This window comes from Eptatretus burgeri, chromosome 17 (genome assembly GCF_056783735.1).
Source record: "Eptatretus burgeri isolate ZD-2024b chromosome 17, Ebu_testis_v1, whole genome shotgun sequence".
In the NCBI taxonomy this organism is placed as follows: domain Eukaryota; kingdom Metazoa; phylum Chordata; class Myxini; order Myxiniformes; family Myxinidae; genus Eptatretus; species Eptatretus burgeri.
The window spans coordinates 28,820,317-28,842,460 of NC_140977.1; the positions used below are offsets into that span (position 1 = coordinate 28,820,317).

General features: G+C 46.6%; 2 protein-coding genes across 2 annotated transcripts in view; one reads left to right on the forward strand and one right to left on the reverse strand.

Annotated features, from left to right (window-relative positions):
- The window catches only part of LOC147009635 (troponin T, slow skeletal muscle-like), a 49,291-nt gene extending 37,014 nt beyond the window's left edge, over window positions 1–12,277 (reverse strand). Inside the window, exons 1-3 of the mRNA XM_085862464.1 lie at window positions 12,160–12,277; window positions 11,992–12,038; window positions 11,886–11,920 (exon numbers count right to left, since the gene is read on the reverse strand). Coding sequence (XP_085718590.1) covers window positions 11,886–11,920; window positions 11,992–12,026 — 70 coding nt within the window. The 5' untranslated portion in view covers window positions 12,027–12,038; window positions 12,160–12,277. The remainder of the gene's footprint in view (window positions 1–11,885; window positions 11,921–11,991; window positions 12,039–12,159) is intronic.
- The window catches only part of LOC147009636 (interferon-induced transmembrane protein 1-like), a 125,070-nt gene that overhangs the window by 31,446 nt on the left and 71,480 nt on the right, over window positions 1–22,144 (forward strand). The window lies entirely within an intron of this gene.

The following is a 22,144-nucleotide window of genomic DNA, read 5'->3' on the forward strand; positions in this document are numbered from 1 at the left end:
GCTCCATGCCACACAGCCAGGTCAATCAAGGTGTGGATGGAGGACCATCAGATCAAGACCCTGTCATGGCCAGCCCAATCTCCAGACCTGAACCCCATTGAAAACATCTGGAATGTGATCAAGAGGAAGATGGATGGTTACAAGCCATGAAACAAAGCCGAGCTGCTTGAATTTTTGCGCCAGGAGTGGCATAAAGTCACCCAACAGCAATGTGAAAGACTGCTGGAGAGCATGCCAAGATGCATGAAAGCTGTGATTGAAAATCAGGGTTATTCCACAAAATATTGATTTCTGAACTCTTCCTAAGTTAAAACATTAGTATTGTGTTGTTTAAAAATGAATATGAACGTGTTTTGTTTGTATTAGTTGAGGTCTGAAAACACTGAATCTTTGTTATTATTTTGACCAGTTGTCATTTTCTGCAAATAAATGCTCGAAATGACAATATTTTTATTCCGGAATTTGGGAGAAATGTTCAGTGGTTTATAGAATAAAACAAAGATTTTCATTTTACTCAAACACATACCTATAAATAGTAAAACCAGAAAAACTGATAATTTTGCAGTGGTCTCTTAATTTTTTCCAGATATATATATATATATATATATATATATATATATATATATATATATATATATATATATATATATATATATATATATATATATATATATATATATATATATATATATATTGTTGCAGATTTCAGAATCTGGTCTGATGAATGCATCCACACATCCAGGTCTTCAGACAGTTTTTTCCTTAAATGCATGTTCAGATTAGCCCCATCCCCATGTCTAATGGGATCTTAAATGTTATGCATTGAGAAGGGCAAAGAATAGATCCCCTCTCTTATGGGAAGCTTTTTTCTTTATGACAGCCACATTCACACACATTTATTTCACGAGCTCTGAAGCCCGTCCTCATTTTTCCTCAGCAATGTTCTTTCGCGAGCTCTGAAGCCCGCCCTTATATTTCCTCAGCAACATTCTTTTGTGAGCTCCGACGCGGGGTAACCATGCACAAGTGGGGCGGGGTGAGCTTGTGGCAGACTGCGCCCGAGGAGACGGCCCACAGATATAACATGAATGGAGGTCGTTCTGAGGCAAAAGGAAGGCGGAGGCGATAGAAGTAAAAGGAAGGAGGAGGCAATAGAAGTAAAAGGAAAGCGGAGGCAATAGAAGTGAGAGGAAAGCAGAGGCGAAAGAAAGCGGGGCAAAAGAAAGCCAGGGAGGGAGAAGAGAATGAGAAGTAAGCTTGAGAAGCGAGCAAGAAGCAGGTGTAAGCGCGCAAAAGAGGAGACGGAAGCGAGCGTGTTGTGCGCGTGTGGGTGTATGCAGTGCCGCCAACAAGTGAGGCATGGATCGGTCACCAACAACACCAGGGTCTAAACCCACGACCGACGATCTCGGTGCCCTCCAGACGTCGACTGGCGTTCAGAGCTGTTCGCAAGAGGGTGCACAGCAAGGCTGGGTGCAGGCAACGGTCGTGACATGCACACACACATTTCAGGACATTTTCACTTCACAGACGACTACTTTCTGGTGAGCAAGATGATTCTTCCCCACCCTCCCCCCCCCCGAATGAATTGTTGGGTACCCATGTCTGTGTTTAGCTGTAAGTAAGTCAAACCCTGATAAGCAACTGCTCTTTGTCTCTTTCCTGGCATTTTGATTGATTTTGCTTTGAAATTTATTCTTTCGTTTACCTCAGAAAATAAAAAGTTCTTTCCATTTATTTATTTTATTATTAATAAATCATTTGTCGATTTCCAACCTGTCCGTGTTTGTCCTTTCCTTCCATTGGTCTGGCATTGTCCGAACCGAGATAGACTGGGAGGTAATTACCACAGATTTGACCAAAAATAGTCGGCACGCACCAGCGGTTAAATCGCTCGGCCGCTCTAATTAAAATCAAATTGAGATAACATTGGTGCTTTGCTGAGAGCGTGCTCCCCACTCAGGTAACCATGTGACCTCTAGTTAAACGGAATAATTAGACGGTGGACACTGCAACTCGTGGATAACTGGGTGGCATTCGTGGTTCTAAAACAACCCACCATAACAGAACGTTAATTGTGAGCGGTGGCCCCAGGTCCGGCTCTACCGAGGACAACATGGGGATTAATCCCCCTGAGTGACAAGCTGGTGTCTTGGTACCCGTGGCTGCAACAATATATATATATATATATATATATATATATATATATATATATATATATATACATGAATATGCAAATGTGTGTACATATATATATATATATATATATATATATATATATATATATATATATATATACATGAATATGCAAATGTGTGTACATATATATATATATATATATATATATATATATATATATATATATATATATATATATATATATATACATGAATATGCAAATGTGTGTACATATATATATATATATATATATATATATATATATATATATATATATATATATATATATATATTCATATTAAAAATTGTCAAATGTAGAACAATGGAGATGTGTGTATGTGTGTGTTTTTGATATACACACATACATATATATTGTTGTGGTTACCAAATTCGCAAACCACCATTCAGGTCCCTTAGGTGAGATATCTCGGTAAGTATATGTGTAGTTAGGCCCAAACCCGTTGTCTAGTGGGAATACATGTCATTTATGCGTGCTGCGACTCTTCAGGATAGCCGTTTTTCTTATACTATCTTTATTTTGGACCAACCGCCATTGTTACCACCACCAACCACAACATCAACCACCCACCGCGGCGCCACTTCACGTCACACCTCGCAACCGTCGCATCGCCACCGTTCTTGCGCCGCTTGTGGGTACCGGTGTTGGACTCGTGCAGGGCGCGCGCCGAACAGCGTGTACAAAACCACGGATTTTCCGCTTCAAAAACGGATCAAAAACGACACACGCCCACTTTTGTTCCGTCCAATCGGTGAGCGAGGGGCGATTTGGCCCCGCCTCCAGGGCGTTGGAGGGCGATCGCTATATGCAAATTTATGGATCAAAATGCATTCACGCCCACTTTTTCTCGGGCCAATGGGGAGCGAGGTGAAAGGTCGAAGGCAGGGGGTCAAAGATGAGAGAGCGAAGCCACGGGGCTTATATAAGCGACCGCGTTCGTCAGTAGAGCAGAGTTAAGACTTCGCGGGCGGTGGAGTTGGGAAGAAGAAGCAAGAAGGAGTTGGTCATCGTCGTCGTGTGCGTTGGAGTCGGAGCAAAAGGAGACGGAGCTGTGGAGAGGCGGCGAGGGCAGACGAGGGGGTGCTCCCGTCGTGCAGGGAGCTGCACACCAGGGAGGCCGACGGCGCGACCTGGCCGTGGTGGAGACGCTCGTCGCGGGACTCGAGGCAGAGTAGAAATCCTCTATACCCCGAGCATCAGCAACCCCCTCCTGTTTCCCCCGCGCTGAGATAGTGCGACCAAGGGGGCCCCTTTCCCGCCCCCTACCAGACACTGCCCGCGAGGCCCGCGGAGTTGAGGCACCATCGCCGCTCCGCGTCTCATCACCAGACGGGTAGGCCCGGCCCGGTCTCGGCCTCAGGCCCGCCTCATCTTTGAGGGTGTTCTTTTCCTTTGCTTTGAGTGTGTGTGTTGTCGGCGCCGTCTGTGAAGTAAAATTGTATAAGTGTTGCCGTGTGCTCGCGTAATCGGTATTAGATCTGCATTGTCGCATTTGCTTTTTGTGTAACATTGCATTGTGTTTCTTTTCCTTTTCTATGTGCTTTTGGTGGAATTGCATATGTGTGCTTTCCGTTCATCGCGAATAAACGTGCTTTGTGTTGAACTGTTTCCCGCTTCGCTTCGTCATTTCTTTCATTGAATCCTCATCTTGCTTCACGTAACGGGTTGGTAGTGGGCTGAATACGCCCGATAATTAATCGAACCGTCGAGGTCGACGAATAACACCGCTCGGTTATCCCGATAGTACGGAACGGGTCGCTTAAGTGGCCCGTGTCCGAAGTCGACCTGCGGCGAGGTGCGATCGCCCGGTCTACCCTCCGTGTGGGTACTTAGGTAGGTCGAATTTGGCGAGCAACCCTATCCCACGCGGGGGCTGATTGGCTCGATCGCGGTGAGACCGAAAGGTCCACCCGTGACTGGTTCCCGGCGTTAGTCCGAGAGGGTCACGACTGGATTGTCCGTCCGGTGGGCGACGTGCCGCGATTCGAGTTACGTGGCCGTCAGCACGCCGGCGGGCGCGAATCCGTAACACTGGTGTCAGAAGTGGGATACAAATCCATCGCCCTCCTCGCGGCACTGGTATCGGAGAACAGGAAAACGGGCTCTCCTGTCTCCAGCTAAATTCACGGGAATCGGTCCAGGGGTGAGAGAAGCGACCCCCGATTCCCTCCAAATTACGAGCGAGCGAAATTAACCCTTTAAGAGAAGCAAGATGGCGTCTCAAGGCGAGCGGGAGCCGGGGGTATTAGAAATGGATGTAGAATGTGTAGGATCCATGGCCCAGGATGGAATGCCCGTGCAGGAACATGAACTCGTCCAACTGAACCCAGAGCCCGAAATAGGTGCGGCAGCGGCCGCGGTGTATGACACCTCCCTCCCCCTCTCCACCAAAACCCTTCCCCAACCCCTGCCGAAACGGCTCACCCAAGCGTACCCGACATGGCCCAGCTAATCACCATGCTGGCAAAAATGAATGCGGAAATGACAGCGAAGATGGATGCGAATGCACAAAAGATGAATGCGGATATGAAAAACGAAATGAAAGGCATGAACGAAAAGATGGATACAAATACAAATGAAGTAAAAACGAGGATGGATGCGAATACACAGCAAATAAACGGAATGGAAGCAAACATGAAGGAAGAAATGAAAGAGCTACGGGGTGAGACGCAGAACATGGGCTGAAGCCTGCAGGCGGGCATGAAGGCCATGACCAGGGACATCAAAATGGCGACTCCACGTGTGGAAGCAAACGAGCTGGAAGGGGGTGCAACGGCTGACAGGCCCGCGGTGGAGGCGGGTAAAAAAATAATTCGGGGGGCGTGTTGGGCGAGGGTCGTGACAGAGGAATCGACGGTGACCAAAAGGGAAAAATTAAATGGGGAGACCAAAACGTGTGAGACGAGACACGAGGTGACGACGACAGAAACTTATAAATGTATAGAGACACGGGAGACAGAAAAAATAGAGGAGAGGCAGCACGATGAAGACGGGGTAAGTGACGCACACACACACACGGAGGTAGTGGAGGATCATGGGGGTGAGCTCGCGGACCGTGTAGGGACCCGGTGCGAGCAGCGGGATAGCCTCCTCCAGGAACGAGGGGAGGGAGTATGCCCCCTTGAGGCGAGTCACGACCAGGTGAGTTCGGTCGTGCTTTGCGAGGTTGAGGGGACGGGTGCTGTGGACGGGTGCACGGAGAGCTTGGGGGGTATAGAGGCCCCGGAGACCCTTGTGGGGACACAAATCCCCAGTGTAGTTGTCCCTGTGTGTGTGGTGCAAGGTGTGAGTGCGTCCCCGTGTGTGGAAGCGACCCCGTGTGTGATTGGTGTGGTGGCGATTGTGCCGGAGTACGTGCTTTCCAGCACGCCGTGTGTGGATGAGGCACCGTGTGTGAGTGGGGCCGTGTGTGTGGATGAAACGGCCGTGTGTGTGAGTGAGGCACGGTGTATGAGTGAGGCACCGCGGGTGAGTGCCCCCGCGTGTGTGAGAATGGCACGAGTGAGTGAAAGGCCGCGAGTGCGTGGAGCCACGTGTGCGAGGGAGATGGCATGCGTGAGTGAACGGCCGAGTGCAAGGGAGACCGTGTGTGTGAGAGAGCGGTATGTGAGGGAGATGTCGGTTGGCATGCGGGAGCACGCAGCCGCGTCTCCCGGGGTGAATGTAATGGAATGGAGTGTGAGCGTCGTAACACGCAGGTGTGCGTGGGTCGAATGGCGACGACGGCGACATGTGAGGAAAGAAAGCCGGGTCGCGGCTGTAGTTGTTTCGGGGACCGTGCCGGGTTCACCCAGCAGTGAGCACGAGGTCCGTGCTGTGCAACGCACGAGACCGCCACGTGCTCGCTTGCGAGAGTGAAGTCCCGGTCCGGAAACGCCAGCGGTGGATTTGCCGATCCCGCGGACGGACAAAGTTTAGGCAGGACTACGGATTTGGACCGGACGGGTTCTCCACGCGATCGTGTGTGTTAAGCTCTAACGGGCAAAGCACACGTGTTCGCGTGGGGAACCCCTCGAGACGTGGGGCTTGTGGTTTTTTTTATGCGCACGGTGACGTCATGGCTGCACGTGGGGTTGGAATCCGGCAGGAGGGGTATCTCTGCCGGATGGTACCGTCCAAGGAGGGACGAGGAACACGTGCAGCTGCATGACGTCACGGGCAGGTGCAAAGTGCGCGAGTTGCCGCGCTGGTGATGCGCATGGAAAAAAAAAAAAAGGGGAAAAGCAAGCCTCACTTTCGGGTGCACAGGATTCCTGGGCAAGGGGTGGAAGACCCCCTTGGCCTGGGCACAGGATGGAAACTAGTTAGGGGGAAGGGTTAGCTTAGTTAGACCGACTTCATGGGGCAGGGGTAAGTCCTCATGGAGTCCGTGGAATGGATTAGGTAGAGGGATTATAGCGAGATTTAGGTTGGGAAATTAATTAATGGGATTATTTGGAGACTGTGACAGACTTGTGGATGTGTAGAGGGGACGTAGCTTAGCTACATAGTGTTAAAAGGAACGTGCTATAGTTTAAGGGACGACGTGGGAGCACGAGTTAGTTAGGGGAGGTAGTTAGAAGGATGGCAGAGTTCAGCAGTGTGTGTTGAAAAGTTGGTGAGTTGTGAGGCATGTGCTTGGTGAGTGAGTGAGGCCAGCGGGTCTGTGTGCATGGAGCAAATGGGGAATGCATGGTGCGATGAGTGATTGGGGGGAGGAGTGACTCCCGCCCAAGGGACCCCGGGGTCAGTGTAGAGTGAGTTAGCTGGGTTAGACAAATTGAAAAATGGAGGTCGTTTTGTTGTTGGTGGGAAAGTAGGCTCGAGACCCATTTGGAGGGGTGCAGGAGCCCTGTTGACGGGCTTGGGAGCGTGGCTGCGAAAGGTGAGTATCGCTGAGTGGGTACCCCGGGCACCAGGCTAGTCGGCCGTGGTAGGCCAAGGGCCCATGGGGGGCCGGGATAGCGTAGTGGGCACGGGTGCGCCTGCTTGGTGCGGGGGCCCGGGGCGCCATGAGCCGCGTGGGCAGTGTTGTGGGCAAGGGTGACCCTCGGAAAGGGGCCTGGGAAGCCAGCCTGCCACGTGTGCGTTTCAGGGGAGGTGCCATGGGGGGAACTCCCCGGTGTTAGGGAGCTGGTAGGCTCGGAGGCAGTGTAGTGCCCGGGGGTGCCATAGCGGGAGATTCGGCAGAGGGTCGTGCCTGCCAAAGGGAGCCACGTGTCCCAGCCAGGAGACCGTGTGAGGGCACGGAGAGAAAATTGGGGGGCGAGGCCCGAAATTGTGAGGACACCAACACAGGCGACGGGAATCTGGGTTGTTAGAACCAATAGTTTAAGCGAGAGGCGCTTGTTGAAAGCCCCGGGGTAGTTTAACAGTTAAATGGTTAGGGTAGATTAGGAGATGTACCCCTCCGCACCATCCATCCCCTCACTCTCGTTGTGGGCCGCTGGACCCACTTTGGTTATAGATCGCTGAACTCTGGGGAGGCCATTCTGAGGCTTCGTTGGGCCTCGACACAGGACGTTAGCTCTCCCTTATTCCCCTCCGGGAAGGGAACGTAGGGGTTGGGAGTAGGCTAGGTGACAGGATAGGTTAGCCGAACAAGGACGATAAAGGGGGTTAGGGGACGATTTATAGTGGGGAAGTAAAAGAAAAAAAATAAAATAAAAAAATAAGTGGGGGCTAAATTGGTTTTTCACAAATTAAGGGAGTGGGTATAGACAGTGACAGGCAAAGACGATAGGTGGGAGGGAGACAGGTAGGTAGGTCCGAGCCCGCCTTCCAAGTGGCCAGCACCACCGCACTCCCTCCACCAACCTCCACTGAACGGCAAAGGCTGGCCAACTTCATCGGCTGGCCGTGTTTTGCTTCAAGGCAGAGGCCGGCCAACTTCATCGGCAGCTGTTGTTTTGCTGCAAGGCCTGTGCCGGCCCACTTCATCTGCCGGCTGGCTGTTTTCTTCAAGGCCTGTGCCGGCCAGTTCATCTGCCGGCTGTGTTTGCCTGCAGCGGCCTTCTTCTGCGGGCTGTGTTTGCCTGCTTGCCTTTACCATGCCATGCCCACTGCCCATGTTCACCGCCCTGTTCAATTTTTGCTTTGCCCCCCCCCCCCTGTTCATTTCCATGTGCGCCAGGATCCGCAAGGCAACAGTTTGCAAGCTGCGAGAACTGCCCTGTTGGCAGCTACAACACGGGCCTGCAGTGGCGGCCCGTGCACCGTGTTTGCGTCCATCCATTCATCAATCCATTCGTTGTGTTCATTGCGTGTGCCACTTGAGCTGGCACGGAGACTACGTTTGTGCAGCCCATGCACCGTTGTGGTTCACTGCGTTCAGTTCAAAAGGGAAGGCCTTGGACTGCGTGTGAGCAGCCGGCCACGTTCCCTGTCACCTGCATTGTGTTGAGCCAGAGACTGCATGCGAGCAGCCTGGCTCCCTGCTAACTGCTTTCTTTTTGCAGAGTTCAGTGATCCTGGGCCATGGTTTAGTGTAAAATTTGTAAGTTAATGTTAAGATGTACTGTAAATATGAGTGCGCCCCCGGCATGTATGTCTTAGCGCCGGCAATTTTATTTAAGTCGTCCGTGTGAGTGAGTTTGTTTAGGTAGTTACGCAGCCCTCAGGTTATTTATTTTGGGGACACGAATACCATGAATGTCGCACTCAGGGATCCGTAGGTAAAATGTACTAGGGGAAAACTACACATGATGGCACACGAAAATTTGACGACTCGGGACGAGTCTGTAAAAAGGGGAGGGGGTAGTGTTGTGGTTACCAAATTCGCAAACCACCATTCAGGTCCCTTAGGTGAGATATCTCGGTAAGTATATGTGTAGTTAGGCCCAAACCCGTTGTCTAGTGGGAATACATGTCATTTATGCGTGCTGCGACTCTTCAGGATAGCCGTTTTTCTTTTACTATCTTTATTTTGGACCAACCGCCATTGTTACCACCAACCACAACATCAACCACCCACCGCGGCGCCGCTTCATGTCACACCTCGCAACCGTCGCATCGCCACCGTTCTTGCGCCGCTTGTGGTTACCGGTGTTGGACTCGTGCAGGGCGCGCGCCGAACAGCGTGTACAAAACCACGGATTTTCCGCTTCAAAAACGGATCAAAAACGACACACGCCCACTTTTGTTCCGTCCAATCGGTGAGCGAGGAGCGATTTGGCCCCGCCTCCAGGGCGTTGGAGGGCGATCGCTATATGCAAATTTATGGATCAAAATGCATTCACGCCCACTTTTTCTCGGGCCAATGGGGAGCGAGGTGAAAGGTCGAAGGCAGGGGGTCAAAGATGAGAGAGCGAAGCCACGGGGCTTATATAAGCGACCGCGTTCGTCAGTAGAGCAGAGTTAAGACTTTGCGGGCGGTGGAGTTGGGAAGAAGAAGCAAGAAGGAGTTGGTCGTCGTCGTGTGCGTTGGAGTCGGAGCAAAAGGAGACGGAGCTGTGGAGAGGCGGCGAGGGCAGACGAGGGGGTGCTCGCGTCGTGCAGGGAGCTGCACACCAGGGAGGCCGACGGCGCGACCTGGCCGTGGTGGAGACGCTCGTCGCGGGACTCGAGGCAGAGTAGAAATCCTCCATACCCCGAGCATCAGCAACCCCCTCCTGTTTCCCCCCCGCGCTGAGATAGTGCGACCAAGGGGGCCCCTTTCCCACCCCCTACCAGACACTGCCCGCGAGGCCCACGGAGTTGAGGCACCATCGCCGCTCCGCGTCTCATCACCAGACGGGTAGGCCCGACCCGGTCTCGGCCTCAGGCCCGCCTCATCTTTGAGGGTGTTCTTTTCCTTTGCTTTGAGTGTGTGTGTTGTTGGCGCCGTCTGTGAAGTAAAATTGTATAAGTGTTGCCGTGTGCTCGCGTAATCGGTATTAGATCTGCATTGTCGCATTTGCTTTTTGTGTAACATTGCATTGTGTTTCTTTTCCTTTTCTATGTGCTTTTGGTGGAATTGAATATGTGTGCTTTCCGTTCATCGCGAATAAATGTGCTTTGTGTTGAACTGTTTCCCGCTTCGCTTCGTCATTTCTTTCATTGAATCCTCATCTTGTTTCACGTAACGGGTTGGTAGTGGGCTGAATACGCCCGATAATTAATCGAACCGTCGAGGTCAACGAATAACACCGCTCGGTTATCCCGATAGTACGGAACGGGTCGCTTAAGTGGCCCGTGTCCGAAGTCGACCTGCGGCGAGGTGCGATCGCCCGGTCTACCCTCCGTGTGGGTACTTAGGTAGGTCGAATTTGGCGAGCAACCCTATCCCACGCGGGGGCTGATTGGCTCGATCGCGGTGAGACCGAAAGGTCCACCCGTGACTGGTTCCCGGCGTTAGTCCGAGAGGGTCACGACTGGATTGTCCGTCCGGTGGGCGACGTGCCGCGATTCGAGTTACGTGGCCGTCAGCACGCTGGCGGGCGCGAATCCGTAACAATATATATATATATATATATATATATATATATATATATATATATATATATATATATATATGTACATATTAAAAGTATATATATATATATATATATATATATATATGTATATGTACATATTAAAAGTATATATATATATATATATATATATATATATATATATATATATATATATATATATATATATATGTGTACATATTAAAAGTATATATATATATATATATATATATATATATATATATATATATATATATGTAAATATATGACCATATTAAAATATATATATATATATATATATATATATATATATATATATAAATATATGTACATATTAAAATATATACAAGCCAGTAGGCGACATGGGTGATCGCTCGACTAAGGCGAATTTGAAATATGTAGATAAGAGAACACATCAGATGGCATTTTTTCCATTCGTTGTTCCATATAGGAACATGACGAGCAACTGTTCATTCATCATTTGTGTTCGATTCCCTAACCCGACGTAAGGGAATCCCATCGTGAACATTGGGGTGAAAGCATATCGTAATATAAATGCATACTAGTCATACAGTTTTTGACGGATCAGGCTGAAATTTTTTGACAAAGAGGTTGATTATAGTGCGCATAAAAGCGCGGAAGACGATTTTTGATTTTCGAAAAAAAAAATCGGATTTTTCAAAAATTTCAAAGTCCCGTTGCTAGGCAAGGGAGGTGTCCACAGCAAGCGTGCTCAAAAGCATAGAAGCAGATCTTGGTATGAACCTACCAGTCAAGTTTCATCAAAATCGATTGACTCCTCTGGCCTCCAGAGCTGTCCATTATATACAAACAAACAGACAGATGGAAAACCTGAGAATAAGGGTAGTCTCGCGACCACCCAATATATAAATGTATATTTTTAATATGTATATATATATATATATATATATATATATATATAAATATAAATATGTATATGTAAATATATGTACCTATTAAAATTTATATATTTTTTAATATGTATATATATATGAATATAAATATGTATATGTATGTATAAATAAATATTTCAAAAACACACATACACATCTCGACTCAAGCCATTGTTCTACGGTTGACAATTTTGCATCAGCATCGTTGTCTTTGTCAAGCCCTTCTAAATTCATTCGTTCTATTAAAAAAAAATCTGTCACAGGTTTAACATCTACTTCCATTCGGTAACTCTTGACGTTTATCAAAACTTACAGGACTCACAATTCAGGTTGTAGAAATTTTTTGAAAGAAAGGACGATTCTCACCTGCTTGCTCCCTGCAAAGAAATACAAAAACAGGTCTGATTGTTATTAAAAGAAATAATAATTATGACAATTTTCTTTGGCAGAGGATGATTAAAAATCGACTCACTCAATATCTTCATCATAAATCTCTTCATCGGCCATGTTGACAAGTTTCTGAAGAGAAAAACTCAGGTGTGTTATTCTCCTATGTGTGCAGTATTTTACAATTCCCTTACTTGTAGCCTTTGTTTCTGTCCCTTTGTGACGCCGTGTCTGTTAAATCCCTGTTACAAACCTGGAGGTTCGAGGGCAATGAAGAAGTCAAGCAGACAGCAGACGATGAAGTTTGGACCTTTATTAATGAAAGGTTTTGAAGGAAGCTTAAAGAACTGGGACTGCAGGCCAGTCATTGGCTGGAAGGACTGTGACGTGCAGAATGTGTCGTATCTCAATTGTCCTTGACTTCTCTGGGTCCCACTGAACCTCAGCTACTTGGCCCATATTTGGTAATACAAGGCAAGATGACTGGAATATAGGATGCTAATTATACCTTGACCAACTCTAATCTCTTACACACTAAGTGCTTCTGTTTGTCCTCCTTTGGGATGCAGCTGTGGTTGGCCTAACACAAATTCCTCAGATTCCCTGAGGTTCTGATTCTCCCAACATCAAAAATATCATATTTTTTTCCTTGCCTTCCCAGGTACATTGTGAACGATCTAGCTCACGTACGATTGCCGTTCATCATATTCTGAGATTTGCATGTTATTGAGGTTGTTATAATATTGATACCTCCTGGTTCCCATTTATAGACAGCTGCCAGGGCCTGGAACATTTATCATCTCTCTATTGTGGGATCATCTCCTGGATGCTTTGCGTTCCTGTAAATTCATGAGTTTGCCATAGCACTGATAGACCTGAAAGCTTGTGGACTCTTTGCTTGATGTGTATAATCTAATGAGTGATTTAACCAATTAAACCTTTATGTATAAGAGGGCGTAATCAGGAAATCCTTGGCCAGATGTTACATGTCAATTAAGCTTTTATACTGTACTCTCATTTAGTTACAATAACTCAATTTGAATTTTCTACATTATCTTTTCACAGTTCACAATGTTTCATGAAAATAACATATGAACAGTGTAAGTTAATTGATGAATTTAAGAAACATATAATATTTCAAGTGAAATTACATTTTCATTTGAGCCCTTCTATTAACTACACATACATTACATATACACAAGGTAAAAGAGGAAGGGGGTGGTGGAGGAGGGCGTGTGCATGTTTCACTGAGCATGTGTAATAATGGAGTGCAGGTAGTTCTCACAATGGCAGATGCAAACAAGAAAAAGAGCAATCAGAGATTGTAGAACCTCGCCAGGACTTGTTTTGCGTGGTGTTTGTGTACTGGTGTGTTACCAAATTAATAAGACATAATTAGAACTGCCACTTTATAACTGCTGGCAGTGATGACCGGGTACCAAGATGTCCCACTTTGATGGAACCCAGCTTTGATCGGACACCTGACCCTGACCCATGACGTTTTTTAAAATTATTATTCAATTGAATTTAGAATGGGATTAAAATATATTCAATTCAAATCAAATGGAAGACTAAATAGGTACAGTCAGGGCCGTATTTAGGTATGTAGAGGCCCTGGAGCACGTAATTATGTCAAGTACCCTGTAATATTGCATGCAAGATATCAATTTCTATCATCATCCCAAGGGAGTTCCCATTACATTTTGTATCCAACTGATACGCTAGATCTGTATCCAGCCCATAACCAAAATCTAATCCGCTTGTTCGAGTTACCGACCCAACTCATCCACATAGTTTTGTCATAACTCTTTCACAGAAACATCATGCTATACAGTATATCGTTGTTTGCCCTATTTCTCAATAGTGAAGAATCACTTTAAAAACTAAAAAATTGTTGTATCCGGATCCAGATTCGGACCTTCACCAAAATCGAATGAATTCGTCCTTGGCACACACCCAGCCAGTCCATCAAATTTCGTCTGAATCCATCATAACTTTTTGAAATATCCTGCTAACAGCCAAACAAACAGACAGGGGTGAAAACATATAACCTCGTCCACCTTTGGTGGTGGAGGAATTTATTTGGCTTTTCAAATTCTGTGAGTTAGTCTCATGTGAATTCGAGTAAGGTGGGACAAAATGTCCCTCTCTCAGTATCTACATGTTCTCCCTTGGTCCGATATACATATACTGTATCTATATCCTTGGTAATTCTGTTCAGTATTCTGAACATTTTTTTTCATTTTGAAATTGTCCATTTATACATTCTGCTCGATGTTGTAGTGATGGAGACGTTTTTATCATCGTCGTTGACTCGGACCGCGGAGTTCATATGAGATGGAGGGGGTTATACAGCTCGCCACACTTTACTATAGAATCGCTGATTCTCATAAATTATCTTCAATGAGCAAGTAAATTGTGCACCCCGCTTGGCATTGTTTACATGCCATGTAAATTTCTGGTGGACTTTGTGGTTGATTGTTCAGAGAGTTTTAATCATTAACTTAGTATGGGAACTAAAAATGCTACTTTAACACAGTGCTGCACAAAAATGTGACTGGAAAAGAAGAGCGCTAAGAAAAATTTCACCATTGTCTTGGATTGTCACTATGTACTGAAAATTTTGTAATTACTCAAATCTCTTGATCTCTTGTGTTTTTGAGAAGTTTTTATTCGTTACAATTGCTCAGTACTGGTGGACCAATATCTGATGTAAATGTTGTATGATCAACCCTTGGCTATTGCTGTAAATACTGTATCATAGTTCCTAAACCTGTGCAGGTCTCAAGATCATTTTAGATCCTCGTGGAGGATCTCTAAGTCTTACTCACTTTGTTGTTCTTCATCTTCTTCTTGTGGACTTTTTTGTTTCACAGCCTACAATTTTCATCGAAACTTCCTTAAACTTGGAATATATATGTAAAAATATCCTGCGCAGACAGTAACCATCTCCGATTTTGAAAATTCCTCCAAGAAAAAAAGTTATGACGTCAAAATATCTCCACTAATGGAAATCGCCTAAAAAATTATCTCCGAAACTAGGCAAGCTTTTTGAATTCTGTTTACGGGAATCGAACAGGGCATTAGCAGAGATGAATTACTGCACATATGATACATCACTATGAAGACATATCAATTTTTATGACATCATTCCTATTTTTTGACATTTTTTTGTTTCACAACCCAGAGTTTTCTTCGGATCTTCGTGAAACTTGCCATGTATATGCAGAAATCCCACGCGCAAGAAGTAACCATCTGAGTTTGGAAATTATTCCTAGAAAAAAAGTTGACGTCATAATATCGCTGCTAATGAAAATCGCCTATACCATTATCTCCGAAACTAGGCAAACTGCTTGAATTTTGTTTGCTGGAATCAAGCCGGGCAATTGCACAGATAATTTATTGCAAACCTGATACATCACAATGATGTCATATTCGTTTTTATGACGTCATCATTAAGAGGACGAGGATCTTAGCTCATTTGAGCTTGTTAATACAGTAAACAGTGATTTAAGAATACAGACCAACAAAGGATTCCATTAAGTACAATGTATTGATAATTCGAAAAGTCTGGGATAACATATTCTTTCTTACTTTGTGATTATTCTTCACTAAGATTCTTTAAAAAAATAGTAAACTTATAAGGGCTCAATCAGTAAGTTTGGCTGAGAACTTGGAGTTATGATCTCGACTAGGCTTCACTACCCAAGCAAGCAGGAGAAGAGATCTCGTGGCCTGGTCAAGGTATTGTTACGGATCCACCTCAGGGTGGATTATAAGGGGAGCTCTTACAATCGACTCCCAAATAGTGGTCCTGAAGCCGCCATGCCACAGATAACTCCGTGACGTGATGGGTCACTAAGCAATCACAGACGCCGTCTGAGACGTTAAATTTAAATAGGGTCCATCGTCCAAATCCTGCTTCACCTTCCTGGCAAATCAAACACCCCGCATAGGGAACTGTGCCTCCAAGGTTCCACCAAGATCAATATACAGTTGAGTGTTACCGGAGGTAGACGCGTTGGCTCTCGACTACTCATAATGGAACAGCAGGGGAGAACTCCCTGTTGCAACACACTATGCCTAACCAATGGAATCTAACAATCAGACAGTTTGGAAATTGTTTATAATTTTGCAAAAGGCACGTACATATGTACAAGTCACGCAGTGTCACAAATAGAAAACCCTCATATAAGCATGTAAGCCCCTTATTCAGTCAACTTATCACAGACACATAGGCACCACTCTCATTCTGGGAAAAGGAGATAAGTAAGATAGACAGAGAGAGCGAGAGCGAGAGCGAGAGCGAGAGAGAGAGAGAGAGAGAGAGAGAGAGAGAGAGAGAGAGAGAGAGAGAGAGAGAGAGAGAGAGAGAGAGAGAGAGAGAGAGAGAGAGAGAGAGAGAGAGAGTAATGGGGTGTAGGGTTGACGTTGATCTCACCCGTACGTGAACCAACTGGTTCATGTATGCGGGGTGTGTGATATGGGTGCTTGCAGAGATGCATAGGATGTAAGATGAGAGTGTGAGGTGTAAAAGCCAGTTAGTCCTGAAAAGGACAGTTAGCACTTCGTTGATAGCTCTGCGTCAAAAAGGAAAGAGGGAGATATCGCAAAAGAAGGACTAAAGTCTGCATGGGTCAGTGTGTCTGGTGATCATGCACAGGAGCTCTCACTAGATCAGCCCTTCTGCCGCCTCGTGCTAGTTCTCGTTTGCTCTGGCTTTTCCTCCAGGCTTCAGTGTTCCCTTTAGGCTCCAGCTTTCTCTCCAAGTTCCTTCAATCCTGTTCTCACAGCTCCCAGATACGGTGCGCTGTTATGAACTCGCACTCCGACCTTCATAGCCGAAACGTGTTTGCCTCCACATCTGCTTATCTCCTGATACATTCGCTTCTCCAATGGTCGTCCGTGTGATCCGGTGAAGCCCACTGGTTGCCTTGAAGCCTGGCAGTGCGGCAGGGGCTGAGTTCTAGTGACACAGTGGGCACTGAGATTTGAGCAGTGCTGCGGTGGCTGAGGTTCAGTGATGCAGCAGCATGCTCAGTCCTGTGTTTCCTGCCCTTTCGATGCTGTTCCTATGGCGAATGCAGGCTTTTTCCGTGTGGAGTTGTTGAATCTGTGGTGTGTTGTGTAAAGTGTGCTGGATGCATGGAGGGGTGGGGATATATATTTATATACATCTATATATTTTTATATATATGCACACACTCCCATTCTCTTCCAGCCAAAGAAGCTGCATAAAGCAATCATGAAAGGCCAACCTAAGGTAAGCCCTTTGCTGTTTCAAACCTTTCCCAGAGTTCCTCCACAGCTATAAAGACGTTCACAAATTGTACATACACGAGAATCCCAATGCTATACACACCCTCAGCTGCGGACAGGTTTCATCGCTTGTTAGCTAATCATCAGCAACAGCACAGATAGAAATGCATACCAATGAGGCTCCCAAGCCTGTACCACATGCAAATGTCAAAAAAAGTCAACATACAAATGAAAAAACGAAGACCCACCCACATCTCTCACCTGTGAATGGAGGGAATAACCAATTAGCTCTCACCTAATAAATTAAACCCAGATGGCTTGGATTATACAAATAAATCGACTCCTCTTTGCTCTTCCAGCCGAGAAGCTGCATAAAGCAACCATGAAAGGCTACGCAAGGTAATCCCTTTGCTGTTTCAAACCCTTCCCAGAGCTCCTCCACAGCTGTAAAGATGTTCACACGTAGTACATACATTTCACTACAATGGAGTTGATGCTACTACAAACACAATGCATGTTCTCCTTTCCATACTGAATGTGGGGATGGTGGGGTGGGAGGGAGAGGGGGAGCCCAAATAAGCTTTACAATATACGACAAAATAACTATACAAGGGTTTCTTTATGTGTTGTGGTATACGCTACTCCGGGCATCTCCGAAATCCATCACATTATCTAACCTTCATGTTTGCTTATTATCCAATCATTCTACCTGGCAGATAGAGCTTCTTGTGAATCTTCACCACTTTTGTAGGTCTTGGGACCACATTCTGATTTTATTCCTCGTGACCTTCATTCCTTTCATCTCGCATCTGAAACCTACCCTTACTCATAGTTCCTGATGTATGATAAGTTCATATTCCTGTGTAATACCAAGCTTTATTAAAGATTATTACAAATTTTGTCTTTACTCACATACAATTCATGAATGGAACATTCTCCATAAAAATGCAAAGAATACCCCAAACCTACAAACTTTTAAAATCATTTTCGACAGCTTGAATGTGATAATGTTGATCAATAAACTACATTAAACAAATCAGATTACCTCTGCTCCTCCCCCAAACCACTGTACATTAATTCCCATCGTTTGGGCATTTGTACAATATCGATACTGACACAGATTCAGATTTACTTCTCGACGGTACGTCACCAGGTATCTCTTGGCTGTCCATCCCTTCTCTTCCCGTCAGGTACCCACCATGTTGCTCTTTTTGGTATATCTTGATCCTTCAGGTGCACCACGTGACCAATCCATCACCACTTCCTAATTTTGATCTCTTCTATGATGTTTTTCCTTCCTGTTAACCTTTCGACCTCTTTCTTACCAGCCATTTCAGGCCAGAGGATTCTCAAGATTTTCTTTGAGCTGCTGCAGATGAAAGACTCCAGTTTGCTCTTTATTTGGTGATTTTTTCCAAATTCATATCCGAATTGGAGAACTGACGACACATTGCTCTCAAAGATCCTCAGCATAGTGTTGGTGTTATACTTCCTTGTTTTCCATATTTCCTTGAGTCTCATGATGCATCCCTTGCCTTTCGTATCCGTCGAGGTACATCGATCAGTGTCGTCGACTCCTTCTGTTATAGTAGCCATGGACCCCAAATATGTAAACTTGTCAACCTCTCTGATTGATGAATTGTTGTGCATCATGTTGTTGTTGTTGGTTTGTGGAGCATGCATGTTCATGCCTTCCGCTATGGCCATGTTAATGTTCAGCCCCACTTGTACCGTGTACTCCAGTAGCCTATTTCCTCCGTCCTGCATGCTATGTAAGGACTGTGACATCAGGCAGATATCATCTGCAAAGCAAAGTTTCATCAGGCAGATATCCCCCTCACAGATTCCTCGCACATAGGCCTCCTTGTCCACCCTTACTGCACGTATAGTTTTACGCCTCAGCTCCCTGAACAGCTCAGCTCTGCCATTCAGCCTGGCCCTGCAACTCTGGTCAATGGTATCCAGTGTCCCTTGAGACAAAATTCTTCTTTGCCCTGCGGTGAGTTCCAAGACATCCACCGGCAACATCAAGGACGGTGGTCTTGAAGGCACTCCACAACTCTTCAGGACCCCCCAAAGCACCCAGACCCCCCAAATGTCAACTCAGCCTGTTCGCAAACTCCTCAGCTACTCTCTCATCCTTGAGCTTGCCAACATCCAGCCGAGGCTGGGATGGTACCATTCTCCAGGATTTAAGGTGCAGCTTTTCAGTTGCTTCAACAAGCCGGTGGTTAGTATTGAGGAATTGAGCACTCCGGTAGACCCTGCAGTTCTGGATCATCCTCCAGCGACCGTCAACGAGGATATGGTCAATCTCCTTTGCCACACCGACAGCGTTGGAATACCAAGTCCAGCGATGAGCTTGTGGGTGCTGAAACCATGAACAAGCCACCCTAAGTCCATGACTTCTTGCAAATTCAAGGAACTTAGTGCTATTCTGGTTCATAGTTCCTGACCCATGGGGACCAACACAGGTCTCATAACCATCCCTATCTGTTCCAGTCGATGCATTGAAATCCCCCCAAGACTAGAAGTGTATCTCGTCTGGGGCACCGATCAACCACAGACTCGAGCGTGGCATAGAATGCATCCTTCATGGTGAGATCACTCGCCTCAGTCGGAGCATATACAGAGACCAGGGAAATGACACCCAAGGAGTGATGAATCCTTCGTCTCATAATACGCTCGTTGACCAGTGTTACCTCAATTATCATTGGGGTCAGCTTATTGGACACCGCTACAGCAACTCCTTGAGTATGGTAACCATCAGAGCGACCAGACCAATAGTAGTTGTAACCACCCACCATGATCTCGCCGCAATCCGGTCTCCGAATCTCAGAGAGTGCTGCAATACCGATGTCCAAACGCTTGAGCTCAGATGATAACACAGACATGTGATCATCTTCTCTTAGGGATAGGACACTCCAGGCACCCACCCGAAGGTTAGCCTGAGGTTAGCCCAAGGAGACCGCCGTCTGGTGGACGACACCTCAGCACCACTCCGACACACTCTCCCGCAATCTGATCCAGGGATGTTACCCCGTGGTTTCCCTCCTATCATCAAAGATTGGGGGTCCCGAAGGCTTTTCCCCCATCCCATCATCTGGTGAGCTGCCCTGCGAAGGGAAGTTGCACAGGAGGTACTCCCAGGGAGTGGGTTTTCAGATTTTTTTTTGCGTTTTTGTGTTTTGGGGAATGAAGGGTTTTACGGTGGCCAGAGTGCAAATCCTGCCACCAACCTCTTAATAAGAAGTGACCCAACTGCAGGAGGACGTCCACAGACACAGTTGGGCACTAGATATGGATGGCCATTGGCTCACAAGGAGCTCCTCCGCCCTTTGACAGGTTTTGTTTTTAATCCTGCTGGGTGTCCATATGGTGAGGAGGGTGTTTGGTCTCCTCTCTCATTGAGGGAACAAGCTGTTAGTGTGTGTGTGTGTGTGTGTGTGTGTGTGTGTGTGTGTGTGTGTGTGTGTGTGGTGTTTATATATGAGAGTATGTATGCATGTGTGTGTATGTGATGTTTTTATGCGTGTGTGTGTGTGTGTGTGTGTGTGTGTGTGTGTGTGTGTGTGTGTGTGTGTGTGTGTGTGTGTGTGTTTCTATATGAGAGTATGTATGTGTGTTTGTATGTGATGTTTTTATACGCGTGTGTGTGTGTGTGTGTGTGTGTGTGTGTGTGTGTGTGTGTGTGTGTGTGTGTGTGTGTGTGTGTGTGTGTGTGTGTGACCGCTGTTTCCCGACAACCACTGGTCCGATGTTATTGAAACTTGCCAGCTATATTTTTGGGGACCTGAGGATGTGCCTTTTCAAGATTTGATATTAATCGGACAAGTGATTCCCAAGTTATGGCCATTTATTTACCAACCAATGGCAGTCGCTCGGCTCGAGCTGCTGGTGGTGGTTCTTCTTCTTCTTGGTTCGTGGAGCTCTTTGTTCTCCGTTTCGTTCCCGGCTTGGTGCAACTCATCGGCCTCATCTTGGAGGTGGTTCCTCGGGAAAGCGGCACATCGATGGGAAGGATCGGCGCCTCGTCTCACCAGCACGTGTTCGGAAGCGCGGGAGGATTCGCGGGAGCTCGGGAAGGATCGCGGCTCACGGCGATTGGATCCAGCTCTCTCTCGCTGGAGCCTGGGTCCGAACAACTTGAAGACCACACGAGGTGAAGAGGTTCGAGATAGGTTCTGGGTTTCAGCTCACCTGTCCTCCGAGCTGGAGTCCATTATTAAAGGCATCAGCCACCATTACTTGGGTGTGTGTGTGTGTGTGTGTGTGTGTGTGTGTGTGTGTGTGCACGTGCGTGTTTGCGTGCGTGCGTGTGTGTGTGTGTGTGTGTGTGTGTGTGTGTGTGTGTGTGTGTGTGTGTGTGTGTGTGTGTGTGTGGTGTTTATATATGGGAGTATTGTTACGGCTGTGGAAATTTGCAGAGCACCATTTTGGTCCTTAGTTCAGTTATGCCGATAAGTCTGTGTTCAGATAGATTTCCCCACCGTTGTCTCATGGAAATTATTCGTGTGGTCAGGGCTGTGATCTTTGAGTTAGCCGTTTTTCTTTTACTATCATTATTTTGGACCAAATGCTTCACAACAACCACCTCCACCACCAACATCGCTCTGACCAACTGCATTCCAACCACAACCGCCTTCTCCACAATGCCAACCACAACCACCTTCTCCACACCGCCAACCGCATTTCAATCACAACCACCACCTCCTCCACAACCACCCTCACACAACCACCTTCTCCACAACGCCAAACACAGCCACCATCTCCCAAACCGCATCTCCGCCAATACCCAACAACGGAACAACATCGCTTCACCTTCAACTCTGTGGGTTCCGCCATCTTTGCGCCGGCAATGACGAGATCGCTGCAAACAAATGCGGTGGTTTCCTTTTTCATAGCGATGGTCATTTCTACCACGTCCGTTCTCCCTTCAGTGTCGATGATTCCTGCCACATCTGCTCGCTCCAAGCTTC